The sequence below is a fragment of the Eptesicus fuscus genome, chromosome 5 (assembly GCF_027574615.1).
Source record: "Eptesicus fuscus isolate TK198812 chromosome 5, DD_ASM_mEF_20220401, whole genome shotgun sequence".
NCBI classification, from domain to species: domain Eukaryota; kingdom Metazoa; phylum Chordata; class Mammalia; order Chiroptera; family Vespertilionidae; genus Eptesicus; species Eptesicus fuscus.
The window spans coordinates 106,818,340-106,837,937 of NC_072477.1; the positions used below are offsets into that span (position 1 = coordinate 106,818,340).

Genomic DNA, 19,598 nt, shown 5'->3' on the forward strand with positions numbered 1-19,598 from the left:
GTGGTTTCAGGTAACACCCCAGAGGCCCTGCCCATCCAGCTGGCTGCCACATTCTCCTCAAAGCCCAGAGTCTGGACCTGGTGCTTGATAATGCAGGAGACCCCTGTCCTTGCCCAGGGCCCTGAGAGGGTAGAGCTTGAACATTGTATAGGGGCTAGTGCCTCATATGAGGCTGTGGTGAAGAGATAGAGGACCCACTCCAAGGAAGGATTGGGGTGGTGGTCTGTGAACCCAAAGACTCTTAGAGGTCAGTAAGAAGTGGGAAGATAAGCAGGTCATTTGGAATTTTTATTTTTCACTGAGCTGAGTGAGGAGATCCAACTATGGAATCCAGAGAGAGAGAGTCCTACAGGAAGAAAACAGAAATAGGCCAGGCCCTGGGCGTGGCTCAGAGAAGGCCTGGAACTGCCTGGGCTACTGTTCGGTGCCAGCTTCATCCTTGGCACTTAGTCCCTCCCATGGCATCACTCAGCTGCCAAAAGCCAGAGCCCACAGTGGCAACTGCTTGATGCTATAACTGCAGCTGCTGCCCTGCCCAAGGAGAGGTGTGGGTTGACTTCAAGGGGCCAGGGAGGCCAAGCTAGAAAGAACCTTAAAAATCACCGAGTTCATCCTCATTTTATAGATGATGAAACGAGGCCCAGAAAGAACAACGGATTTCAAGGAAAATGAATGTCGAGACTCAAACTCAACTGTTGTCTGTTGAGTTTGTCTGCCGAAAGCCCTCTCTAAGCATATCTGAGTGTTGGTGCCCGAGGCACCAGCGGGTTGGCTTGTGTATGTGTGTCTGTGTGTGGCAGGATGCAGCTGTGGTGTCTGCTTCTGCACATGCCAAGGTCTCTGTGTCCCTCTGTGTGTCTCCAAGGGTTCACCTAGGTGCAGGAATTTGGGGTCACGGAGAGAGAAGGTCAGTTGGGCCTATTCCTATAATCTTGGGAGGCTTCCCAGGCTGAGTAGGGAGGGTGAGTCCTGAAGGGTAGGGGGAAAATGGGGACTTTGCTCCCAGAGGAGAAGGAGAGAAGGCAGGCTGGAGCAGACAAGGGTACTGGGACTAGCCTGGTGCAGGGGAAATGAAGACAAGGTGGGGTATCAGTCTACGGAAGTTGAGGCATGCTCTTAGCACTCATGTGGGCCCAGCCCTCTGATCACCCCAGTGAGCAACCCCAGGGGAAGTAGTCACATGATGTGGCACTTCTCAGCTGATTGCTTGAGGTTCCCCAGTGTGGCTTGAGCTTTGTCCTTGAGGGAGCCAAGGTCTAAGCCAGGAAGGCTGGCCAGCTGCCCGAGGACTGAGGCCCTCTCTTCCTCCTCCTCCGTGTCCTCCTCAATCATCTTGGCCAGCTCCCGGGGCAGCTCCAAGTCTCCACCTGCCATCTGGATCTGGCTCTCATCTGTCTCATTCTGAAGAGAAGGGAGGGTTGGGCTGGAGTTGGAGATCTGCGGGACCCCAAGCTGAGGGTGTAGGGAGGAGCCTGGACTGGGTTCCAGGCTCCTAGGTTCTTGAGCCCCATGTTCCAGTGAGCTCAGCCCCCTCCCCCACATCCCAGGATCAAGCTTTTGACATTTGTATTTTTATACCACTTTACTTCACTCTGAGATACTGAAGGGGATACACAATAAGAAAACCTAGGAGTCAAACTGTTACAGTTAGTCATATATTGACTATTGTAAACTACACTGAAGGACATTACCAATAATAGTGGTGGGTACCATTCATCAAACACTTTTTATATGGCTGATATTGAGCTGTGTGCTTTTATTTATTTATTTTTTTTTTTTTAAATATATTTTATTGATTTTTCACAGAGAGGAAGAGAGAGGGATAGAGAGTTAGAAACATCGATGATAGAGAAACATCGATCAGCTGCCTCTTGCACAACCCCTACTGGGGATGTGCCCGCAACCAAGGTACATGCCCTTGACCGGAATCGAACCTGGGACCTTTCAGTCTGCAGGCCGACGCTCTATCCACTGAGCCAAACCGGTTTCGGCGAGCTGTGTGCTTTTAATTCTCACAATGACCCTCCAAGATAATTATTGTTTTCTCCATTTTACAAATAAGGAAATTGAGGCTCAGATAATTTAAATAAGTAACTTGTTCCTGGTCATACAACTTGGAAGTGGGACAGCTACATTTAAACGTATGTCACTGATACCAACATCTGTGCTCTCTTTGCAAGGCACCTACTAATGTCATTGCACTTCTCTATCCCTTTGGGGGCCCTGGGGCTTTCTCTGTTATGTCCTACTCAGTTACAGCCAGGTCTTCCCTCTTCTACTGGACTCAGAGTTCCCTAATGAAAGTTGTGTCTCTTACATGCTATTGCAAGCATTTGAGGAATGACTTCATTCCTAACTATGTTTAACTCAGTTACTTCCCAGAAAGGCAAACTTTCTGGACCTGTTTTCCCTCTGAGATACTTCTAAAAGGCTGGGGCCCTGTGGGGAGTCAGAGGTAGCCAGAGGCTCAGGACATATTTGTTGAATGAGTGGATGTGAGATTCACATATCTGATCTTCCAATTCAGGTGGAAGATCAAGGTCGGTATACTGTAGCACTGTTTCTGTTTCTCCTTAGAGTCTGTCATAGTTCTGGGCACTTGGAGTAGTTTGTGCCTTAGTTCTCTCCTTAGGCAACAGGAGTAGAACACTTACAGCCCATCTGGTGCTGCAGTGCATAGAGGAGACATCCTCCTGGCTGCTTGGCCAACCAAGGAGTTACTTTGCTGTCTGCCGACAGACCCATGCCCTGGAAAGCAGCCAGAGGCCTGGAGGAGGCCCATCACTCACTGATTGTATGATCTTAGCCAAGTCCTTTAATCTATCTGAGTCTCAGTTTCCTTATTTGTAGATGTGGGTGATTGCTCCCTAGAGGAATGACTAAGAGGTTAGGTAAGGGTGTGAAGGTAGCACAGGTTGTGCTACCTTCTCTCTCCCATCCCACCTTGCCCGGGTGTTTAGAAGCCTCAGGAGCCTCACCCCCATGGTAAAATCTATTGCCTTCCAACTCTTCATCTGCTTGGGCCTGACTTGTATTGGGGGAGTGTAGGTTGGAGGGCAGAAGGGGCCTGAACTGGCTCCAGAAACACAAACCTATCAGCCTCTGGAGGACTGGACAATCCCTCCTTGCCAAATCCTAGGCTTAGGCGGGCTCAGTTAAGGAGTAAAGGAGTGGAAGAATAAATGATCTCACAAAGCTTTCCATGAGTCTTAGGAGCTGAGAGTCATGGCTCCCAGAGTGGGGCAAAGGAGTCCAGGGCCCGGGGCGCAGGGGCCTGGATGTGTCTTGAAGCCCTATCTCCAAAGCTTACCTTGGGCAGCCGGTATTTGTCTCGGAAGTGGCTCCGTAGCATGGCCCGCTCTGCCTTCCTCTGTGTGAACTGTGTGTCACGTTCCATCCTGCAGGGGCACAGGGCCAGAGTCATTGCCAGCACTAAAGAGATGGGCACCTGTGGGCCTGTATGTCAGGAGGGTGCTTGGACCTGGCAACTGCCTGTTGCTCTTTATGGCCTAGCCCCCCAATCACAGGGCCCTTTCTAGTCTCCACACATGCCTCTGGACAGAGCTATGGGAGGGAGGTCATTCTGGCTGCCTGATATATGTCCCTCTAAGCCTCGGACTCATTGGGTCTTTTCCCTTCCTGGCAGGTTACTTGGAGTGTGTGTGTGTGTGTGTGTGTGTGTGTGTGTGTGTGGTGGGGGGGGGGGAGTATTCGAATCAGACTTGGTTTCATATCTGGCTCTATTACCACTTTTGTTATGGATTTGTCTTTGGGTTAGTAACTTACCTTCCTCTTTTGTAGAATGGGAATAAGATTTTGCAATTCACAAAACTGCTATCAGCTGAAATAATTATAGCTAACAGTGAATGATTTACCATGTTTTAGGTGCTGTGCTAAGCAGTTTACATTAAGTAATTTAATCCTCATAAATATAAAGCATGCTTTATAATTATCATCCTCACTTTACAAAAGAGAAAACCAAGGAACAGAAAGGTTAAGTAAATTACCTAAAATCACTCAGCTATAAAGAAGCAAAGCCAGGATCTGACACAAGCAGCTCTGGAGTCTAGCCCTAACTCCACTCCAGCTGTCTCTCTGTCCCAGCATTGTCCAAACATCAGTGGACTCATTGTCTACGAGTGCCCCATCTCAGGATCTGTCTCCCTGACTCTGAGCCCCCCTCAGCTGCACTGCTTTTCTCAGAGCCTCAGGCTCAGAAGAGCTCCATTTGGAAGACCCAGACATTGGGGCCAGATCGGATTAAAGGATTACTTGTTTCATCAGAAATGCACGTGCCCCACCCGGTCCCAGACCCCTATCGCCCCTGCCCCCACTTCCTCTGGACCTAGTGTGAAGCTGGGGCGAGGTCCTGGGTTTGAAATGTTGTGGCTGGGGGTGGCAGAGGGCAACCTAGAGGTGCACATCCCAGCCTCTGACTGTCTAGAAAAGCAGGGGAAGGGATTGGGATGTGAGACTACCCTAGAGGTGGGCCGGACAGCTGGAGGATGGAGTGTGGGAGAGGGTCCTTGGAGGCGGGAAGGGATCTCACTCACTTCTCTTCCACCAGTTGCTTCTGATACTCCTCATACTCCTCTTGGCTCATGCCCTGTGCTTGGGCGGCGGACTTGTCCCCGTCCCCCTTGTCTTCGCCGCCACTCAGGCTCCCGGTGAGGTTCTTCAGCTGGCTGCCCACCATGGTCTTTACCATGAACGCCATGGCCTTCGCTGGCCCGGGTACTGGGCACCGGGTACCACTCCCCAGGCACCAGGCACATCTGCGCCTACTTCAGCACTAGGACTCACGGACAGCTCCCGCTGCAGGCCAGCACCCCACTCTGAGCCGCCAGCTGCTCGCTCTCCACCCCGGCCCCGCCCCCATCTCGCAAACCGCTCCTCACGGGGGTGGGGGGCATGCACGGGGCTGAGGAGACTGGACCACGTGCCCGCTCTGCACTCCCGCCTCTCCCACGTGCCTCCTTCAACTCCAAGCTCTGACCAGCACTGCTGACAACGGATTAGGGTCTTTGGGGATGGGGTCGCTCCCTAGGGAAATGGGCTATGCTGATATGTGCCCCAGGAACCCGGAAACTGGCTCCCTATGACCCCCAGACAGTTGCAGCCAGGGGCAAAAATCCAGCCCTGGGCCCTACCCCTACTTCTCCCCAACCTGCTGCCCCAGCAGCTGCGTGAAGAGCTTCACACTGGGAAAGGGAGGGAGACCAGAAAGTGGGGAGACCCCAATTATGGCTCCATGGGTTGCCTCACAGAGTTCTCCATCATGTGCCTGCCCCTCTGACCCCCTGGAACTGAAGGGAATTGGGAGAGAGAGAGTTGTTCATGGTGGTGCTGGCTGGGTTGAATTTGTTCTGGTGAATTTGGGGACAGAATTTCACACAGTTGTGACCCCCTCTCCCTCCACAGTCCAGGGTTCAAGATCTGTGTGGTATCCAGTCTTTTTGTATTCAAGCCAACTCTTGGCCTCCTGGCTGCTTGAAGCCCACTCCCAGCTACATCCCCAGAGGAGGTAGGAAAGAACGCCTTCAGAGACATAAAGGCAAACCTGGAAGGTAAATGAGCTTAGAGAGAGGGAACTCACCTGTAATAAGGTTGGAGCTCCCCAAACGCTGGGAGGGTAGGAACTGGGCGCCCGGAGGGAAGGTACTGGTAGCTCTCCACCCCACAGACACCATCCACTTCCCAGTGAAGAGAAGCGGACGCTCCTTCCGGGCTGTGAGGTCGGTCACACATGCAAGCATGCTTGGGGGAAGGTGCTGCCTCCTCAGAGCCCAGGACCCCAAGGATGCACGTACAGGACTCAGGGGTAGGCTGCACACTGTCCCGAAAGCGATTGCTCGGCTCCTGCCTGCTGCCAGGGGGAGGAGAAGCTTACGTGAGCCTCTCCCTGCTGGGCTTTGAGAGCAGGTTCCTTACACTTGTTACACGTACTGCACCACAGTCTCCCTGGTCGGGACTTCTGCGGCTCCTTTGGTCTGCTCCATCAGAAACACACTGTCCCTCTGGCATGCAAGGTCTGTCTGTCCAAGCGGTTCCAGCCTTATGGCCACCATTGCAGTCCTATGTAACGCAGAAGCCGGTCATCATTCCACCTCTCTCTTCCACTCAAAATACTATTGCTCTTCTCCTCACCAGGACATCGTCCCTCTGCAACTCTGCTTCCCACCCCCCCACATGCTTTTATTTCCTAATGGGTGTTCATCCTGTTAAGTATCTAGCAGCCAATGAATGACCGCAATCTGATTTCCAGGTGGCTGAAAGCATTCCGATCCTGCACCATTCATGTCACTTGTCCCTCGTCCTGCAGCCTTTGAAGCGCTCTAGCTTGTCCTTCTGCGGAGCCAGACGCTGGCTGCCCGACGCTGCTGTAGAAGTTCGCGCCCACCCGGGCCAGGCTGGGCGAGGGCTCCTTGGGGCGGCTCCTGAGCCGCATCTGCTCCAAGCCCTCGTGGGGGGAGGCCGCGAGCCACTCGTGCTGCCGGGTCTCCATCCTGACCGGACCAGCGGCGGGCGGCGGGCGGGGGCTCGGGAGAGTCGGGGAGCGGGACGCCGAGGACGAGCAGGAGGGAGGGGCGGCGCCGGAGGAGAGAGGAGGGAGTGGGGAGGAGGGGAGGAGGGGCGCCTGCTCCGCGAAGGCAGAAGCGCGGGTGGGAGCGGAGGGGCCGCGGTCCCACCCGCCGCCGCGGTCCGGGCTGCTGGCGGCGCCGCCTGCGACCCTGCTTTTAAAGCTCAGCTCACTTCACTGCTCCTCCAGGACCACCTCCCTCACCGATGCTTCTTGTCTTGAAATTCCACCAACTAAAGCTGTCAATCCTATTTCTGACTTTTTAGCACACCCTACATCTCTAAAGGCTTCCCTCACTCAACAAACACCCACCGAGCAGAAATAGTGACCTCCGCCCAACCTGTGTGGCTTTTTAAATATATTTTTTATTGATTACAGAGAAGAAGGGAGACGGAGAGAGAGAGAGAAACATCAATGACAAGAGTCACTGATCAGCGGCCCCACACTGGGGATCAAGCCCGAAACCCCGGCGGGAATGGAACCATGGCCTCCCGGTTCATAGCGAGGCAACCTTTGTGGTTCTTTTTGCCCATTTTCACAGTTTGGTCCCAGCCTTTGCTATGATAGTACTGAACTTGCCACTTTTTCTCCAAAATATCGTGTTCTTTCCTGCTCCCATGCCTTTTCTCATGCTGTTTCCTCTGTAATGATGACTTTACTCATCAGGTTGGAAAACTAGTTGCCTGATGACCCATATCAAAGATCCCTTCTAGGCCAATTCCCTGATCTCCCTAAGCTGAGTCAAATGCTTTTTTTGTACTGTTATATGGCCCCTGAGCTTTCCTGCCATCATGGTACTGACCAGTTAGAGTGTGAGTGTCAGGGACTTGTCAGTTTCTCACACTAGGGAGAGATTATTGTGAGGGCAGGATCTAGATGGGACCAGTGGCTGAGCACATGGTTAGTATGCCTGTTGAAAACATTGCCAGCAGTTAGAACAGGCAAGTGGGTCTTAATGCTCCCCCTCTCAAATCAAATCATTATGCCCAGAACCAAGCCAGGTAGGTGTGGAAAGTTCTGCCTATAGGAAGGCCCACTTGAAGTGCACATAGACGAAGAAAAAGGAAGGTGAGGAGGAAGAACAGGAAGATGCTGGGCTGTAGGCACGAGAAGGCCCTGGGGGCTGGCCAGCTGGTCAGGGTTCCTTGGCTGCTGCTTTCTGAAAGGGGAAGTTCTAAGGTCCTGGATCAGCTTCTTACTCAGAAGGAGGGAGGAGCCCTGGAATCTGGGCCATTGTGGGTTCTGTTTCTCTCTCTCAGGCTTGGGGTGCTATGGTTTTCATCCAGGGCACTTGGAGAGCGGGCAGAGTGCAAAGCTGCCTCCCCACAGCTCCCATGTCTCCATCTGTGGGAACAGCTGGGAAGGCCTGGGGCCTGGGATCATCAGGGGAACAATGGTTCTTGAGATGAGAGAGAGCGAGAAATAGAGAGCAAAAGACAGGGTGGATGGTAAGGGCAAGGGAAAGAGCAAGAAGGGGCAGGGGTATGGGGAGGAGCAGGCTGCTCTGAATGATCTTGGGCACAGCCCACTCCCATTTATCTTCTAGTCACTGAGGGAGTTGGGCCAAGTGGTCTCCAGAGCCTTGCTGACATGAGAGTCTGTGAGACTCTCCAGAGAGCAGGCAGGGCAGAGAGAAGATGAGATGTGTCCCGCGTGCATGTGTGCATTGCACACACAGATACAGACACGGGTTTACCTTCCAAGGGTTCAAGGAGGGGAGGATTAAGACAAGACAGCCTGGGGCTCGGAAGTATTGGAAGAAGGAGCTGAGCCTGGATCTCATGGATGGAACCCCCATGGTTCCCCTTCCTTCCCCCTTATTCCTGGGCCCAAAGGGCCTTCTGCAGGAGGCTCAGGATCTGAGCCAGCTCTAAGGTGATGCTTGATGCCCACAGGCAGGTAGAAGACCTGGGCTCTTGAAGCCATGTGGGTTACTGCATCCCAGTGGGGAGTAGAAACCAAGGCAGAGGACTCATCACCCATTTTGGTCCCATCCAAATTGCCCAACCATTTCTCATAATTCCCAGAGGCAGCACCTGGGTGGGGAACAGGCGCCATCTCTAGGGCCCCTTCTTGTGGGCTGTTCTTACCCCAGACCTCCTTTCTGGTTCCCAAGACAGCTTCAGCTCAGCGAAGGGTCCCCCTAAAGCTATCTGTCTCAACCCCAGGCTCCCTGGGCCCCGCCTTCCATCCCTAGCCCTCAGGAGATTTAGCTCTTTTCCCTGGTCCCTTCTTCCCACTCCCAGTCTAGACAGCGGGGGGACAGGGATCGGGCTGCAGCCATAGCATCCAGCCTGAAGCCTCCCTCCTCCCTGGTATCAAGGTAAACCCCTGTTCCCAGGGCTCTGTGGGCAGCTCTAGAGACCTGTCCTAGCGTGGGATGCTGTGAGACGGGAGGGGGCAAAAGGAAGTCAGGGACCTCCTACCATCAATGGCCTGATCTTGGTTGTGCTTCCTCCAAGAACCCCATCAAGATGTCCCCTCCTTCCAGGAGCTCAGATTTACTACCCCTCCCTAGGGTGAGAATGGCCAGTGGGATGGGTCTTCTCTTTCCTCCACCCTCATGACCCCTCCTAGTCCTGTGCCCTTACCTCATCTTATACAGGCTTTGGCGAAGAGTCCACTACTGTCCACAAAACAGCGTGCTGACCCTGGCAGAGTCCTGCAGGAAAGCAAGCCTCTTCTCTAGGGTTCAGGACACAGCCCCTCTGCTCTCAGAGCCCACCTTTCTAGGGCACTGCAGCCCTCTTCCTTCTAGAGGCCTTACCAGATTACCTGACCCCTCATTTGGACACATCGAATTTATCTGACCCCTGTCTATCTCAGCTTTTGGATTCCCCATCCTCTCAAAACCCTCTCCCAGAGTATGGTCCTCCCCCACCTCCCCAGACAGTGGTCACTCCTGGGGTTTCTCATAACCCCTCCACTTTCTAGAAATGGTTCTGCCCCTGAAGGAGCAGAGGCCCAGTTCAGTCCTCCCCCCGCGCCCCCACTTCTCCTGGGACACAGTCCAAACTGTGGCCAGTGCCAGTCAACTCAAGCTCAATGCTTGAACCCCTGTCTTGCCGAGTGACCTAGAGAGATTGCCTCTCTGGGGTGGATAGAATCTGGCAGGAAGGATCCTGGGCCTGGAAATAGGAGTAGAGAGGCCTAGCCTTGGAGTGTGGTGTCACTCCAGCAGCCCAGCCTCAGATGCTCTGGCCTGAGGACACAAGATTCAAACCTTGAGCTACCAGAGCCCGGCAAAACCCACAGGGATCACTGGCCTCTTCTGCCCAGTATCTAACACCTGGGCTGGTTCAACTCTCAGGCTTCAGGCTGGGCAGGCCATGGGGAGAAGCCAGGATGGCAGTGGAGGAGATGAAACGAGGACTCTGGTACTTCTGAGCACTAAGCAAGTCATATGTGAATCAAGTCACATGTGGAACTACATGCAAATTAGAACCCAGTCTACTTTTGTTACTTGTCTAAGGACCTACAGCCAAATACCTGGCATCTCCTCTCTCCAGTCCCAGCTGTGTGGCTCCTTGGGCATTTGCTTGTGCTGCGTTACCCTCCTGCATAATCCCCTGCCTGGCAAGTCCATCCCATCCTGTGACCTGCAGCATTTCACCCTTGCCCTCCTTTCCCTCCAGACCTTGAAGGACAATAGTTCCCAACTATAGTGCTTGCTCCTCTTTCAGGACACAGGGAGCCCCCTGGGGCCATGGGGCCCAGTGCCTAGGGAGCTCAGCTTCTTCAGGCCTGCATGGATGTTCCAGGGGCCACTCACCCAGGCTCCTGCAGGCCTGGCCTGACCTAGCGATCCAGCTGCTTCTTCCATTGCCTCTCAGCCTGGGCCAAGTGGTCAGAGAGACCCTGCAGGATCTTCTTGTGTCTGTTCAGGGTCTCCTCCAGGTCAGTCCCCTGGGGATTGGTGCAGAGCTGGGACACCAGACAGCTGGGTGGGACAACAGATCCTATCTGTGGGGGCTTTTTGGAGAGGGGGACAGAAGGCATGGCTTCTGCCTCCAAAACTCCCCGGAAAGATGTGTCTGGGTGGTGGAGTGGGAATAGGAGAGAGCATCTAGGCCCCAGGGACTGCTTAGATACAGACTCTATCTCCCCATTAGTAAAAGGACTCCTGATTGGAAGGGAAGATACTCAAATGGGCCCCTTCCCTACCTGCCTGCTCCCTGGGCCCCTACCGTCTTCCTGGTCTTTGGAGTTCATCTTTGGAATCCTGTCTTCCCTGGTGCCCAGGGCCAGCCTTGCCTGTAGCCCTTCCGGCTGTCTGGGTGGTTAGGACCCCTTCTCTGTGCTCCCACAGCCTTCAGCCAGCCTGCGAGGTCCTTGAGGACAAGGCCTGGCTCTAGGTCACCTCTGATCCCAGCACGGCCCAGCACAATGCCCAGCCTGAGCAAAACTCAGAGAGCAGGAAGAGATAATGGTTGGAATGGCAGGTCTGTTGGCACCATGACATGAGCAGAAGCATCTAGGGCGGGAAGGAGTTCCTGAGCTGCCTCTCCCCCAGCCCTGCCCCCGATGTGGGCCCGTGGCTGATATCACCTCTGGACCTTTCAGATTGAAGGTCAGATAGGACAAGACATCATGGCCATCGGGAAAAGGGGACAGAGAAGGAAGGGAAGGCCTCCCACCCCCAGCAGCCTACTCACTCAGTCCTCACCTCCCAGGCTCCATTCTATTTCAGGCAGGCAAGAGATCTGTGTGTCCTTAGGCAGCTCTGACCCTGGTCTGGCTTATCTCATAAGAACGATATGAGGGTCAGACAAGCAGATGGGTGGTCTGTGAGGGTCGACGTCCCCCCACCAGCCAGAGTTGGGCCCCCAGTGAGGAGGAAAATTAGAGCCAAGGAAGCAGACTGAACAGCACACTAAGGCCCCAGGGAGCTACTGACAAAAGCAACCACATGGCGGCTACCTCCTCAAAATGGCTCTGACCATGTCACTTTCCTCGGAAACCAATGACTCCCCAATGCCCAGAGGCTAAAGACTGAAGTCTCGGCAGTCACGGACTCCCACGGTCTGATTGCACCAACTATGGGTCCCTCCATGGACTCTCCATTATATCCTTTGCTCCATTTCCCTGAACACTCCTCATGGCTGTCCCTCTTCCACTTGCCCCACAGCTCCCAGCAAGGGGCACTTATGGGGCCAACACTGGGATAAAAGCTTCTTGTGTTTTATCCTATTCGAGACTTTCAACAACTCTGCAAGGCAGGCAGGAGAGAACTTGTGATTTGCCCAGGCCACACAGTGAGCAAGTGGCTGGCAACACACCCAGTGCTCCTTAGAAGGTGCTCACTCAGCTGCCAGGGTTCTGGTGGCTGCTGAGACCCCAAAGAAACTTCCAGGAGCCAAAAGCAGGGGTCCCACACCAATGCACACCAAATCCAGGTCTCTGGGAGTGTTCAAGGACACCTGAGGGGCACGGAAGGAGTTGAGCACCTTACAGATGGGGTCCCCTCCTCTTTGCTTGTGGCAGGGAAAAATATCCCCAAATCTGAGTGTCTGGGTCCCCTGGCCCTAAAGGGGGGCAGGCAGCCACAGGGCTTGGTGTCAGAATGGCATGGAGCGGTTTGCACACCTGGTCTCATGTTAGCCCTCACAGGTATGTGCTTTGGGCCAGTTAGGATTCTGTTGTAGGGAGGAGGATCCATATATGTGCTGCTCATATGTTCCAGGGGCCCTGCATGGTGTCAGGCACAATCAGTTGAGGCCACGAACAACAGATTACACAGCATCTTCGTAGCTCTGAGCCCTGTAATCTGCACTCCCTGTTTGTCTGCAGGACCTGCAAAAGCAAAAGAAGCCGTGTGTGCTCATGGGCAGACGCTGCTCCCAGTAGGCGAGCTGTGCTTTGCAAGGGTATGGCCGATTCCGGAAGTTGTGGTAACGAGAGCCCAGCACCCAGCTGGCTCCATCTCTGTGGGGACTTAGAGTCCAGCAGGGCCATACAGGACCCAAGGACTGGACAGTGGGGGTGGTCCCAGAGGCCATTCTTTCCAGCCAGCTGTGCCACTTCCCCCAACTAGACGACCTGCTGGGACATGTCCCTGTGGTCTAGCTTGAGTCTCCCTTGCTGTAGTCTACTCCTCAGCAGAGGAGGGAGAGGCAGGAGAACCAGCCCTGCCTAGCAGAGTACAGGGACGTGGAACTTACAGAAGAGGTCAAAGTTCTTTCTCGGACTCTTCCCCAGGGGGACAGAGGCTGCACCCAACGTGGAGTTTTGCCCTCAATCCCCCAGGCCCACCACCTCCTCCCACTGCCCTCGCTCTTTCCTTTCCTTAAACCCCAAGTCCCCCTTTGCCGCTGGGCAGGGCCTCTCTTTCCTGTCCCTCTGCCAAGCCTGGACTGTAGCAGGACAGACATGAGATGGCTCCTAACGGACAAGGACAATACGACCAGCTTGCCTGTGGCGCAGGGCTGTGCGGCAGGCTCTGGGCGTTGGGAAAGGGTGCTGAGCCTGAGAGGCCTGAGTGTCTCTGGGCACACAGACCACAGTGCTGCCCACAGCACAATGCCGTCACTGCCACTTCAGAGGAAGGTGACGCACAGCAGAGCGAAGCCAGCTCCCAGCAACCACCTGCATATGCCTCCTAGCTGGGACCATGAGCAAGTCACCTCACCTTCCCAAACTCCCACTTCCTCACCTTTAAAATGAGAATATCAATCAAAACTACCTCATAGCATTGTATGAGGGTTAACAAGACAACGAACGGTGCGCTGCCTGGCATACAGTAAGCTCTGCTCCACAAACGTCAGCAAGTATTCCCATTGTTACGAGCTAAGGGGTGTTTGCTGAGAGACACTGGTGAACTGGCCCAGCTCCTGAGGAGGCAGTGGGCTGGAGAGGGAGGGGAAGCCACATCATCTGGAGAAAGGGAAGGGCATAGATAGGCAGCTGGCACAGGGAGAGGGTGTGGACCATCCATAGGCAATTCTGGCCTCAAATCTCAGGTCAGTACACAGCTGTGTAACCTCAGGCAAGTCGCTTCATCTCTCTGGGCCTCAATATATTCACCTGTAATTGGGGACTAACAATCCCCACTTCTCAAGAAGGTTGTGCATCCGATGAGATGACGTGAGAGAAAACACTCAGAGCAGGCCTCACCCGCATCGTTTCACTACCCCCACTGATCTGGAGCTGCTGGGTTGAGTGAACAGGGGGTCCTCTGGGGTGGTTCCCAGGAAGAACAAGCAAACTCTGCTCCTGGGCCCAGAGGAGGCACAGCTGGGACTGAGTGGGAGGGAGTCCCAGGGAGGCACTGTCTTTGAGCTCTCAGCTCCGATGGGCAAGGAAAACATAGCCCTAGGAGGGGTAGGCTCCTTGCCAGAGGCTGGGGCAGGGGCATGAGTGGGCAGTGTGGATACAGCCCAGGAAAGGGAGTAGGTGTCAGTCCAGACAGGCGTACAGGGGATGTGCTCTTCACTGGTCAGCGCATGGATGACAGGGCTATGCATGCGCTGACCAGTGGACACAGGAGGAGGGTGTAGGTGTGGGCAGGCAGAAGACCATTACTCACCTGGGTATCCTGGGATGAGGAGTCGAAGAGGATCCCGATGTCATTCCTCAAGGCAGGCTCCACCAGGACAGAGCTGACTTGGCCCCTGCTCTTGGCCCCTGGGGGTACCACACAGTCTGTGGGTCCCCAGCTGCTCAACTTCCCTGGGGGACACTGGAACCGCGGGCTCACCACCCACCTCCCTGACTCACCCTCTCTGCTGGGGGCCACTCACCATGACCTGGGCTCCCTGGCGCCCTGGCCCAGTCACCCTCATCTGCATGTCCACCTGCCAGCCAGAGAAGGGGACGGGGCCCTGCTCTGCACTGCACCACTTCAGTTCCACACGCATGGGGCCAGCGCACTTCCTCTGGATGGTATCTGTGGACCAGGGCAAGCCAGGGCCTGGGTCCCACCTTCCCTTCCTCCCCATTATGCTCTCTCATTGGCCTGGCTGGGCTCTGGGAGAGGGAAGCAGGTAACATCAAGGCTTGCCATTAAATACCAGGCTGGCTGGTCAGACACAGGAATCCACTGAAGAAGTGGGCATTGGAGCCTAGCACAGGGGAGGGCAACGCATGCCAGACCATGTGGAGCACTTTGCCTGCCTTCTCACTGAGCTCACCACAAGTCTGTGCAGTCTGTCTTTATCAGACCACATTTTACAGATGAGAAAACCGAGGCTCAGAAAAGTTAAGGAATTAAGTGGATTGGAACTCAGCTCCATCTAACTCCAAAATACAAGCTTTTTCCACCAGGAGAGAGCTTTGTGTCTAACCCTTTCTGTTTCTCAGATGAGGAAACTAAGGCCCTGTGAGGGAAAGGGCGTGTCTGCGACCAGAGAACGTCGGAGAGCACTTTGAGAGAATTAACCATGTGGAGGACTCCGGTGTGCCCTGTGCCCGATGAGACTGGGGGCGGGTGGGGCTTCCTGGTGGGGGAGTTAAAGGGGGAGCAAAAGAAGGTGAGAAAAACATGAAAGCGAAGGTAGAATTAGCCTGCAAGATTGAGAAGGAAGGGGGAAGGATGGAGTGTATATATGGGAGAATTATCATTGGTGGAGGCGAGGGGGATGAAGGAGCCCTATTTTGTAAAACGGAAGGAAGGGGAGAGAAACTGAGACAGGATTGGCCGGAACCAGGGAAAGGGAGGTCAGAGACCCCACCCCAGCTGGCTCCCCACCCTTCCATCCTGCTAGACTGGAACCAGGCTCAGGTCCCAGTCCTGCCAGGACTTTCTAGAGATGTTATTCCAGCCTCTTAGCTTGGCAAAGGCCAGGGCTGGGGACAGGGAAGCTCAGAGGCTGCAAGGCCAGAAATCCTGGGGGCCCTTGGAAGCCACCACTGCCTCTGAAGTGACTTGCAGGAGGCAAGGGTTGCTCCCTGTGACTACACTCATGCCTCGCGCCTTCTGTGGATTGTTCGTGGAACTGTGAGCTCCTTGCGCCTGATGCAGCCCTTTATCTTGGTGCTGGGCCCAGAGGGACATGGGGAGGGAGTCCAATAAAAAGATCAATGAATGAATAAATGGACCATGTGCATACCCTGGTTAATTTGTTCCCCCACACGGCCTGTGACACCCCAAACTTAGCAAGGCCCACCGCGGTGAGTGTGGTACAGGCCCTGCCACCTGGCCCTGAGGCAGAGCCTGGCTTGGTGCTATGAGGAACAGCCACTCCTTTGTTTGCCTCTTGGTGCTTCTGTGAGCAGGAGCCAAGACCCTGAGCTAGGAGCTGTCATCTTAAAGGGACGTTTGTTCTGGTCTCAGGAATGGTGCCGTTTTTCAGAAGTTACATCTCATAGACACAGAAATACACAATGGGTCCTCTTCTGTTTGCTTTGCCCGCTAGGAAGCTCTGAACCAGATTCATGGCCCAACTCTGAAGGGTATGCAGATCTTGGTATAACCTGGGCAGACCTATGTTTTGGTAACAAGCCATCTTCTGAACTCATTTTATGTCTCAGCCCCAACCACAAGCCTCACTCTTCTTGCTCATCCTAGTTAAAACTCCTGCCTAGTGCATAGGTCCTTGTATGTCCTCAAAAATCGTATTGAACATTAGGTCCGGGTTTGGGCGGCTCTGAACAGACTTGTGGGTAAGATGTTCTCACACCAGCTTCACCAGCACACATACAGGGCAGAGCTGGTGTCTCTCTGGCAAAACAGCCAGCCATGAAGAGCCTTTCTCCACACAGCCCCCTGGTTCTCCTGGACGCCGATAGGCCCAACAGTGTGGAGCTAGGTGAGTAGAGGTTTGTGCTCATCCAAGTTGCCTTGTGTCTCTGTGTCTGGGACTTGGCATGTGTGTGAGTGTGTGTGTGTGTGTGTGTGTGTGTGTGTGTGTGTGTGTGTGTGTTCATGAGTCTAAGAGGGCGGGGTTAGGGGTGTGGAAGGGTCCTCCAAAAAAAGTCAGAAGGAGAGAGAAACCCTAGGGCAGAGAAGGAAAGAGGCAGAGAGGAGAAACTGAGGCTGGTGGATAGGGCTTTGATGTGGTGGGTGGAACAGGAGACAAGTCTGGGAGGGGTCTTGGGTCCCTGGCACCGCCTGCCCCAGGCCTGGACCCATCGTGGGCAGAGGCTGGTATTGGCAGACCCACTCCTCTCCAAGTCACAGCCACCCCTAGTGGTCAGCTGCTTCAGCACTCTGAGGAATCCTGAGCATGGCTGGTCCCCATCCCATCCCTCACTCCATGATGGCTCCAGAGTGGTATCCCAGATCCAGGCAATGCTAACCTTGGTCCTTGGAAGCTGAGATGTACTCAAACTTTCACTGAGGAGGATGGCACCCCTCCGGGCTGTGGGGGGTGGGGGCAGGAGGAAGAGAAGGCAGAGCCGGGGATCAGGGCCACTGACCACAGGTACCGTAAAAAGACCTGGTGTCTGGGCCCAGGGCGGATCCCTACCTGGGAGGCCGGGGATGGGCAGGTGGGAAGGAACCGGGTACTGGCTTTTGGAACTCCACTCTCCCTCCCTCCCCTCACAGACATTCTGTTCCTTCAGGCCATCTGTCCACCTCCCCTCAGCTCCCCCACCTGAGGGGCCTTGGAGATCACAGGGACAAGCCCACTCTTCAGGAGCCCTGGTCTCTCCTCTTGGCTCAGGAAGGGCTCCCACGTGCGGCTGCTGTCTGTCCCGCAGGTGGATGTCCTGACTGTGTGGCCAGCACCCACCCACCCTTCCCTCTTCACTGTCTGCTCAGCTCTCTACCGGATTCCCAAAGGCCCAGGCCTCCAAGCAGCCTGGTTTTCTCAACAAATAAACTACATGAAAATAGAGACAGACGCAGTATGTAAACCTTGTCTGAAGCCTAATTTTAACCAACTAACAAGGCGGTGGGGGGTAAGTGAGACAATTGGGGAGATTTGGACAATGGATATCGAATTAAATTAAGAAATTATTGTTAATTTTTTGGAGTAATAAAAGTATTGTGGTTATATTTTTAAAAGTCATCTTTTGGAGAAATGTACTAAAGCTTTCTGGAGGAATCAATGTAGTGTCTAGGATCTGCTTCCAAATACCCCAGACCGTGGGGTGTGTGGATGGCACAGCATGTGGCCGTGGGGTGTGTGGATGGCACAGCATGTGGCCGTGGGGTGTGTGGATGGCACAGCATGTGACCTTGGGGTGTATGGATGGCACAGCATGTGGCCGTGGGGTGTGTGGATGGCACAGCATGTGACCGTGGGGTGTATGGATGGCACAGCATGTGGCCGTGGGGTGTGTGGATGGCACAGCATGTGGCCGTGGGGTGTGTGGATGGCACAGCATGTGACCGTGGGGTGTATGGATGGCACAGCATGTGGCCGTGGGGTGTGTAGATGGCATAGCATGAGACTTTGAATTGATAACTCTTCAGGTTGGATGGTGGGTTCATTATAGTCTTCCCTTGACTTTTATGTTTGATAATTTCCATAATAAGCACATTAAAAAAGTAAGTAATCCTGTAAGTCAAGTATTTTTATCCAGATAAATGTTCGTTTTCCAGAGTGGCTCTTTTTCTGAGAATTCTGGATAGCTGAGGTTTATTATAGTTTGTAAGTTCCTGGTAGGATTCAGTTACTGAAGCTCTGCAGATTAAAATCAAGGCTGTGAATGGAAAAATGTAGGACATGCTAAAGACACACTTCGTTTCTCAACACTAATCCTCAGCCACCGTCACAGTCACGCTGCGGAAAGCTCGGGCCCCACCCGGGTCCTGCTTCGTCACCTCCCACTTGATCTTCCCAGCTGCTGCCCCTGCTGCCCATTGGGTAACAACTGCTCCAGCAAGGCCTGTTCTCTGTGCCTAGTGGATACTTCTTAACCCAGTCTGCAGTGTGAAAGGCTATGGAGATCCGTCCCCCACGCCCAGCCCTGCCCAAGGCTCCCTGCCCGCCCCCCCTCCCCCCGCGGTTCCTCGCTGCCCTGGAGCTCCTTTGCCACTGCTCTGCCTCCCAGCCCTTCCACTGGGCATCTCTCCTCACTCACCACATGCTCCCTGGCAAGCTGGTCCATGCCCATGGCTTCAAGCACTACAGCTGTGCCATGATCCTCAAATCCCCACTTTCAGCTCATCTTCTCCTGGAGCCTCAAACCCTAATACATGTCCAACTCTGCAGGGAACAACTCTGCTTGGATGCCCCCAGGCTCCCAGGTGACATGTTCAAACCAAACTCCTCTTCTCCACCCCTCAGCCATCCTCTTCTGTGGCTGGCACTCTCACCTTATGGAGCCAGAGACTGGAACCCCCCAGATCCCTTCTGCTTCCTCCTCTCATCACCCATCAGCAAGCTCTTCCCCTCTCCAGCTACTGTCCCTGAGTCTCTCCAAGCCTTGGTTCCTTACTTGTAAAATGAAGATGATAATAGTATCTCCAAGAGTTGTTTGGAGGGTTACACGAGGGAATACACCTACCTCTTGTGCTTAGAACAGGGCCCGACAGACAGCGAATGCTCAGGTCAGTAAAACATCAGCTGTGTTCCTCTTCCTCTCCACCTCCCACTGGCTCCCCAGCCCGGGCACCACCATCACCTGCCTGGCTGACTGCAACCTCCCCACTTGTCTCCCCGTCTCCACGCGGGACGTACTCCCCAAGGCCAGATGGTAGTCGGAAGGGTGTTTCTAAAATACAGATCTGCACAGGTCATTCCTGTCCTAAACCCTTCATTGGTCCTGGTCATCTCTGGATAAAGCTGAACTCCTGTGGGGCCGCCAAACCAGGCGGGGCTGGCCGTTTTCTCTTCAGCCTTACCTGCTCCCAAACCACACCCTGGCGCCTTTGCCCCAGCCACACTTGCGCACCTCACCACCTTTGCTAGGCAATGCACTGTCTTTACCAGACACTCCTGCTCTGTCCCTGCTTGTCCTCTAAGCGTCTGAGAAGCTGCCCCCCACCTCCCCGCTCCGCTGTCTCACGGGCTTGTGGGCTGTTGGAAACCCTCCCAGGTCCTGGGCACGGAACTGAGTCTTGAGTGAGGGCCCCACCAGTCCATGAGCTCCGGGAGGGAGAGAAGTCTTGCTCATCTATGATGAGCCA

General features: G+C 54.3%; 2 protein-coding genes across 2 annotated transcripts; both read right to left on the reverse strand.

Moving 5' to 3' along the window:
* Positions 1 to 296: 296 nt before the first annotated feature.
* Positions 297 to 4,846, reverse strand: CPLX3 (complexin 3). The gene is made up of 3 exons (XM_008157061.3): positions 4,554 to 4,846; positions 3,311 to 3,398; positions 297 to 1,401 (listed from the first exon to the last, which is right to left on the reverse strand). Exons 1-3 carry the CDS (start codon positions 4,715 to 4,717, stop codon positions 1,177 to 1,179), a joined length of 477 nt encoding a protein of 158 aa, XP_008155283.1. The 5' UTR covers positions 4,718 to 4,846; the 3' UTR covers positions 297 to 1,176.
* Positions 4,847 to 7,560: 2,714 nt separating this feature from the next.
* LMAN1L (lectin, mannose binding 1 like) lies at positions 7,561 to 18,583 on the reverse strand. The gene is given in 20 exon segments (XM_054715663.1): positions 7,561 to 7,691; positions 7,694 to 7,739; positions 8,419 to 8,455; positions 8,457 to 8,523; positions 9,173 to 9,242; positions 10,353 to 10,390; positions 10,393 to 10,486; positions 10,745 to 10,849; positions 11,129 to 11,181; positions 11,892 to 12,000; positions 12,189 to 12,268; positions 12,414 to 12,549; positions 14,106 to 14,195; positions 14,198 to 14,221; positions 14,320 to 14,396; positions 14,399 to 14,465; positions 16,771 to 16,838; positions 16,841 to 16,894; positions 16,897 to 16,963; positions 18,551 to 18,583. Coding segments are annotated over 20 exon segments (1,446 nt in total).
* Between the last annotated feature and the right edge of the window lie 1,015 nt (positions 18,584 to 19,598).